We start from the raw sequence: 8,227 nt of genomic DNA, 5'->3' as shown, positions 1-8,227 counted from the left end.
TGTGTGTGCAGTATTGCCCAGAGCAAATGCAAAGCCCCTGTAAAAGTCTCTAGCGCAATGGGCGTTTCACAAGTTCTGACTTTGTAATACAAGGCTTTCTAGATGGAGAGTGAATTGTGGCTTATCAATAAAAAATTAAAGAAATTCAATTTTAGAATAAAATCAAAATAGATTTACAGTGAAAACTTTTACAGCAAATAGTATTGCCTTGCTTCTTCCCCCTGCTATTTTCCGTCATGAGGAGGAAATGTAATAAATAACTATATTAAAATAATGACTCTTCCAGACCTTGTAGCGTTCATTTTAATAGACGCTATTTAAGTACACACAGAAATATAGATATCTACCTTTCAAACGTTGGTTACAAAGATTGGGAATGCTGCCAGGAAAATGGCCTTTTATATTTCCCTAATAGATATCAAAAACGAAACAATTTTTATGTTGAAATTGCCTTTATTTTTGAATCCATAAATATTTGTTACTGACAAAAGTGGAAAAATCCTTAAGACTCTAAATTTTACTAAACTGATAATATTTTTGTTTACAGTACATACAGAATGTGCTTTTACAGGTAAGTATAACAACAAGAATAATACAGAGAAAAACAGTCAAATACTGCTCATCTTGAAGCTTATTTAATGGTTAACCAAGAGTCTGTGCAAAGTTACAGATACAAATGTACTTCCTCTTTAGTACTACTGTATAATAAACATGGAATCCATAAACTGGGCTAAAGCACAAAAATATCCACTTAATCCCCTCTTAGGAAATATCGTCCCCCAAACTAAAAATAGTACAGTAAGAAGTGTCTTTCTCAGAGCCAAGAAATTCTTGCTACAAAAATTTCTAACAGGTTTACAGACTGAAGGTCAGAAGCTATTACGAAGCACATGGGCAGAACGTCAGGATGGAATGACGCCGTGTTGCTGCGGTGGTGACAGCGCTGATGGAGACCTCCCAGACATCGTGGGGTCACAGCAGAGACACAGGAGGTGGTTTCGCTAGCTGCTGAGATTATAAATCGCTTTCAGTTGACATCAGTGTGTTCAAACAAAGGGATTGTTCCAATGCTCTCCTTATCCCAGGGCTCCAGGAGGTGAAATACCTGGAGGTTGGTTGGTTTTCCTAGTTGGATTTTGGGCTCAGTGAGGGCACCTCCATTACAGCCTTGAACCAGCTAAGAGAGACCGGGAACGATACCTTCTATGATCTAGTTATGAACATATGACACAGAAGTGGCTATTCGCTCAGAAACAGCCCCAACACAGTCTTATTGCTAACAACACTTTTCATGAAAACATTTAAGCCTCCTTCTCACTTCTTTCCCATAATATGTTTTTACTCATCTGAAATATACCTGAACATCAAATCTATACATATTATTCATATTTCAAAGAGACCCTCCTTCCAATTCATTCACTAAATCTGAAACAAAGCTAAACTAGCTATTTTTCCATCGTACAAACTGAAGATGGCAAACTGATCATAAATTAGATCACTTACAAGAAACACAATTAAAGTTACCCTGTTTCGTGATGGGTTTGTTTGCTGTGGAGGAAGAAGTTGAACAAATCTTCCCAGCTACCAGTAACTATCCATCTCTTACAAAACCATGATTCCAGGCTCTTGCTATCTTCTGATGACAAAGCTTCTGATTGATAGTCACAAGAACAAAAATATGCATACTGGAAGCCTAGATTCATGGAATTAGCTTTGCAGCCTGCCAGGAAAGCAGGACAGTAGGTAGAAATTAAATGTAGGCCAGGAAAGGAGGGCTTATTCCTGGGTAACTGTCCCTACTTCTTCCCTGCCCTTCCCACCCCCACTCCCACCCCCACCACCAAATAACAGAACATTATTTATAAAAGGAACATTAAAACATTGAAAAATATTTCATTTTCATTTTTTCTTTAAAACACAATTCACTGTCGTTAGAAGACTTTTATGATAAAATTTCCATTCCATATGGTGATCTGTGTGGTTCATTAAAAATAGTTTTCCGCATTTCAAAGAATGAGTCAATATATTTTGGAAGATTAAACTGTTACAGGGTCAGTCAGAACTTACTGATTACTACAGTATGTATACAAATGTGTGTGTGTTGGTGTGTGTATATACATATACATACATATGTCTGTATTAATGAGAAAGTTGTATAAAACCCAATGCAACTCACTATTACATGTTGCTGCTTGGGGAATGTGGATACTTATCAGTTTGTAGGAAATAATATAAATTTTTCAATATCACCCTCCCCCAGTCCCTGCACATGCACTCTGGGAACTGGATGCTCCACAGATACGTATTTCCACCTGTAGATTGGAGAAAAAGACAGATCAGTCCTTCAGAGTATATTAGATTAATCAAGGCAGATTATATTTTACTATAGAGAAGAATGTAACCGCTTCCTGCTTTTCTCCTGAGTACAGAAGAAGGTGGTGACTCAGACATGAGGAGAAGAAAGCAGAAAAGTCAAAGTACAAGTAACAGCATCTCTAAGTACTACTGCCTGCTAGTGGGACCATGTCCAGAAGGAAAGCAGTAGGATTTGGGAGAAGTTGCCCTTGCCAGCTCCAACACTTTCATTCTGGACAGACACTGGATTACAACACATCAGACACAATGTGGTAGGACAATGGTTTTCTGGCCAACAAGATCAATAAAAATGTTTGCTGTTCTGCAGTGTCTATTTTGAGAGAGTCTCAAAGAACTTTTTAGACATTATGGTATGAACCCGCACAATGCCTCTCTGGATCTGGAAATTGTGACTATTGCCATCACATTTTGATCACAGGAAACCAAAATACTGGGGGCCAGGCTGTAGGTCACGACTCCCAGTCTTGGATCATGTGTCCTTTCAGTGAAAAACTCTCAAGAATAAGGGATAAGGGAAAGAAAAAAATCAAATAAGAACACCTGTGCATGCTGAAATACCATTGCTCAAGATATCAATCAATTCCAGCCCATGCAGTAAGCCACAGGAACACACAGTTCTCAGAAACAAACTGTGGCCATTCAGATAAGGGTGTCTTCTCAAAGAAATTTGTTGAAATTTTTCTATGGTGGTGGCAGAGTCCCTGAAGAGGTTTTGCCTAGAAAAGGCTTTTTGATGGTTCTTGTGGGACACAACTGTTTAAAACAGTTGCATGAGTGGAAGAGAGCAGGAGATGGGCCCAGCATTTCTTTGGAGGATTATTGCCCAGATAGTACAGGCTAGCAAAAGGCCTGTGACATTTGTCAGTCAGAATAAGGGAAGGCTCTGATGTCAAATGGCCTGGAGCACAGCACAGCGCAGCATCTGCACAGGGTACTTGAGTGAAAAGCTTCCGTATTTGCACCAGGTCCAGCAGCTTCCTTGTTCATGAACTGAACATTTAAACATTGGGACATATGGCCATGTAAATGGAAAGAGAGGAGTGTTCACTTACCCATGGCCTTACTTGGTTACCTCTGCTCCATAGCCTATGCCACCTCGAGTCCTGGAGACTCTAGAGTGGACTCTCCTCTCCCAGTGTTCACATACCCTTGCTTGCAGAGGGGAAGATCCCAGATTTGTCTGGACCAAGAGGAGAATGGAAGAGACTCCTAACCTCAGCAGAGACTGCCTCTCCATCAGCCATGTATGTTTCTGTTCTCTTCAAATCAGCCACAAAACTTCAGACAACAGGGAGGTCACCAAGGGCATGTTTTCACATGGAATTGCCTTTTAAGAAATATTCAGTGACTGAGCTGAGGAACTTGGAGGTAGTCAGGGGAGAGGAGTGTCCATCAAAGTAAGGAGTCAGGAGATGAGGTGTAAGCTCTGGAGAGGCCTTTCCTCTTTTGTTCCCATGTCATGATCTGCCACAGTGATCCATATAGAAATGTGTGTGCCACTCAGAGAGATTCTGCCCAAGGTTGCACAATAATGAGCCTGACAACACGAACCATGGAGACAGTTATTTGTTCCTTCACAGCTCAGTTTCCGTCAAACAAAGCCCCAGTACTTCTCTCAGATGGAATCTATTCAGAACACAGTCTCTATTGTGTGGGGCAGAAGTAAGCCCACGAGCTAGGCTCAGCAACGCCAGGACAGTGTGGGAAAGAGAAGGGCCTTGAATCTCTTTTGAAAACTGCAGCATAATGAAAGCCAACCTTTCTATCCCACTGAGGTTTGCCTCTAAATCCCACCAGGGGAGACAGCACACTCCTGTTTCCTATCCTGCACCAGCAGAACCAGGTGCACATTATCAGCCTCCACACGAGTCTCAAGCTCAGAACAACCTATGGCCATTTTATGCTCCAGAACTGAAGTGTGGAACTGGGAACTATAAGGCCATTTTTAGGGAAGGACAAAGGTCAGAGTTAATTTAAATGGAGTTTAGTGAAGAGTAATGGAGGAAAAGAGTTGTGGAAATGCAGCACATGAAGAGAAAAGTACTGTATGGGAATGTGTTACGACCTGAAGTCAGTCATCATTTGATCCTGAAGAGGAAGCATGCTTGTCATTTGGAACAGTAACATGGGTGCATGTGCGTGATGAGGCTTTGCGTATGCACAATGGTTTATGAATGCTGGAGAGAATCCAGCATTTATGCTGTTACAGCGCTTGGTCTGGCTGGCCTTCAAAGCCTCTGACATCCTTTCCTGGTCACAGAAGTATGTTCTAGTGTGAGTTAGTTCTACAAAATTTGATAGGAACAGAAGTACAAGGAAAAAAAAAAAAAAAACTAACCAATCCCCCCCCCAAAACACAACAACAATAAACATCCAAACCAAAAAAAAAGCAAATCCCCACCCACTCAGAACACCAAAGATAAAACCCTCACAAATTCTGGACTCATAAGTCTATTTTTAAAAGATCTCATGAATATGCAGTATCTAATTAGGATTATATCAGATATATAACATGCCCATTAATTACAGTTATGCTGGATATATAATTTATATGCATGAAATGTAACTGTCTGCGTGGCTAGGATTGGGACTCAGTAGAACTGGCATTTGGAAGGCTTTTGGGGGCCATTACATGGTGAGACAATCATGGAAAAATTACTGAGCTGCTTTTTGGTATACTGACACAGTTAGTTTTGTGTTTCTGCTAGGGGTCTAGAAAATGATTTGCTACACATGGAGTTCTAGGCTAGAACTGAATGAAGGAAATATGCTCAGAAACAGGGAGATTGGGCCAGGAGAAAATGCCACCAGGAAAGGAAACTTCTGGAGAGAAATCCAGGCTCAGTGAAATTGGTGGTAGCCTTGCCTTACAGGAGTTTCAGTAGAGTCAGGACTTCTAGCACAGGTTAGCAGTGCAAAGCTGAACAAATTATGGCGCTTTACGTTCAGCAGTCGCAAGAAGCTGAAGGAACAGAAATCCTATTCCTCCTTCTTATTTATTTGTTGTAGACACCAAGATACTAGAATGAGTGGGGAAAGGGTCTAACAAGCATTTCAGCATATTTGTGCTTATTGAACACATCAACCCCACTACTTCCTACACTGAGAGAGCAGGCAATTTGTAGGCACTAGTATATTTTTATCTTATGAATATATTTAATATAAACTAAAACTTTATTTCTCACCCAGGCTATTCTTGTCCCTAGATCTGCCAGTGCCCTAGGAAAGTCTGCCCTTGAATTCACTCCAAGGGTGAGGAAGAACAGATATATGGGTGCTGGCTAATATCAAATGATCTGGAGGTGATCTCCATCAGTCAAAAATCTTAGCTACTTGCTACAGAAAGATCAAACATCAGGGCTGGCATGAGAGATGGCAACAGGGCCCCTTCCTGCCAGGAAGAGGTGTTGCTTTTTCTCCTCCCTGTCATGGGCTGCATGAGAGTGATTCTGCTTGTGGCAGTTGAAAAGTCCAAAATTCATAAAAACAGTGAGATAGTGCAGGTGAGCCCTTGGAAGGAGCCATCTACTACTATGGCTTTCTTTGACAGAAACTGAAGTGTGTTAGGAAATATCCTCCATTATCCCTCACTATTGTCTGTCTGTTTGCTTAGGTTCTTCTTATGTCACCAAAGTAGGGGTGGCTTTAAAAACAATGTGGATGGGACTGTTAAGAGAAGTCTCTTCAGACACGGAATTGTTAGAGGTTATCTTGGCCTATAAGGCCACTGCAGTATAGGGTGCTCTGGCCACCCCAGTCCTTAATGTATATCTACAATGCACATGGTCATATCAAACAGTCACCTCTGTTTTGCTCGCTGTGCGGTAGTGATGGTGGTGTCCTGGAATATAATGCAGTTGTTCTACTGTGTTATGCCGTCGGGAGGCGAACGCTTGGCGCTTGGCAGAAGTTGGGTTCATACCTAAGGTATTGTACAAGTTATTTGAGGCACTAGGATGGGAGTGCATTTTTGTCATCCTGTAGCGATCCAAGACAGGTGTTGAAACAAAGACGTCTGTATGTGACAATGCTCGTGACATAGACTGCTCTGGGTACCCTGAACGCTCCGGGGAGAGCAGAGGGTCTTGGGAATGGAGGCGTTCTGCGGACAGAAGCTGTTCATCTGAGAGGATCCGTTCATAGGACATGCTAAACTCCTCAGGCATGATCCTCTCAGGGGACAGCACCCTGTCCTGGGACATGGCCCTGATGGGCCGACGGGGCCTATCCCTGTGGTTGGTCTGTTGCGACATTTTGATGACGTTGATAGGGAGAGTGCCTCGGGCCGCCAGGTCAGGCAGGTGTCTCCTCCTCATGTAATATTCATCAGCCTCTTTGTCCGCTGTGGGAAAAGAAAGAGAAACAGTTAAAAATGCCAGAGTTTTGTCCCATGGAGTGAAAAAGGGGATGTGTGCAGTGAACAATGCTTTGGAACAGCCTTCTGGTGAAACCCAAGGACCACCTACCAGCAGCTGAAACAGCACCAGCATCCGTGTCAGTGTGCTGCCTATTAGAGAGCCGCCAGACCTCTGTGGGTTGTGTGGACATGTTTGTGGCACACAGAAACAGTTTATAATTACATATAGACAAGTATAAGTCCCCATTTAATGTGTCACACCATCTTGCAACACGATCCCGTAGACTCTATATGCTGCCGAGTCCAGGTCATGGTATCACATGATTTATAGGAACAGTGAGTTTGGAGAAATTATTCAATGTCAACTTCACAGGATGCTTATAAAGGAGCATATGGAATACGACCTGGGACAGGTAAGTTTCCCATTCGGAGCAACTCATGCTTTGTTTCTGGACTCAGATGTGGATGTCTTGTGAAATTTGTGAATGACCTTGTCACATATTTAGTTACAAGTTTTAGTTACTATTTTTATATATTTATATTTGTGGTACCAAAGCAGCTCTGATAGTCATGGGATACTCTCTCTGAGACACTGAATCATCTATGTGAGATTTCATTTTCCAGCTTTTCCAGATATCTTGGTTGCTGTTATAGAGTTTTTTCCATGGAAAATTTGTTTGCTTCTTCTCTGTCTTAAGTGATCTCTGTGCTGCTCAGGAACTCAGCACATGCACACACACACATGCACACACACAGCTCTCCCTCTTTTCTCCTCCCCGCCCCCGTCCCTCCTTCATGGCTTTTAAAAAAGTGTCTTAGACTCAGAGGGTAGGTCAGCTACTGTAGGTATATCCCAATCTACCACTTTAATCCTAGAGCAGCTGGAATGACCTGACCAAAGCAACCTGCAATTTAAAGAAAATGTTCTGCATTAATTTCAGATGAAAAACACCTTCTGGAAAAGCTGTTTGATATTAATATATCTGAAGTTGGGATACTAAGATTGCCTAGTTGGAAGGCTGATCAGCAGTCCTTGGACTTCAAGCCCAGCACTGCTTGAGGACTGTTGTGACCTGCCTGTCTCTGTGGAGGTATAAAGTGTGGGGCATCAGTCCCTTACCCTTGCCGTAATGCACCATCATAAAACTAAGTGAAAGAGCACAATGTTAAGGGGCATGGGATACTCCCACCCTTCTGGATTGTCAGTGACTCCAGAAGATGCCATAGTGAGACTCATTCCAGACAGCTGGAAAACAGCTATCCTCTCCGTAGATGAGATGTCAGAGAACCCACTGATGTGCAGGAAGGGGACTCTCCAGGCAAAGGCAAGGTGAAATTCTCCACCTTAAGGAGCAAACAAGATGCCTTGCAAAGGAACCATATGGGAACAGCCTGGCACAGAGATTACTGAGCTGGAAACACACACGGTACCCACTGCCCACTTTTCCTTCCAATCTTGGCCCATGTAATATTGCTGGTGGGCAAATACATCAT

The 8,227-nt window shown here is 42.3% G+C and overlaps 1 protein-coding gene across 1 annotated transcript in view; it reads right to left on the bottom strand.

Moving 5' to 3' along the window:
• Nucleotides 1-433: 433 nt before the first annotated feature.
• Nucleotides 434-8,227, bottom strand: part of SHISA6 (shisa family member 6) — a 288,148-nt gene continuing 280,354 nt past the window's right edge. Inside the window, exon 6 of the mRNA XM_068913835.1 lies at nt 434-6,718. Coding sequence (XP_068769936.1) covers nt 6,168-6,718 — 551 coding nt within the window. The 3' untranslated portion in view covers nt 434-6,167. The remainder of the gene's footprint in view (nt 6,719-8,227) is intronic.

Source organism: Struthio camelus, chromosome 19, assembly GCF_040807025.1.
Source record: "Struthio camelus isolate bStrCam1 chromosome 19, bStrCam1.hap1, whole genome shotgun sequence".
Classification (NCBI taxonomy): domain Eukaryota; kingdom Metazoa; phylum Chordata; class Aves; order Struthioniformes; family Struthionidae; genus Struthio; species Struthio camelus.
Note: the sequence above shows the minus strand (reverse complement) of the source record. Positions and strands in the feature narration are given on the sequence as shown.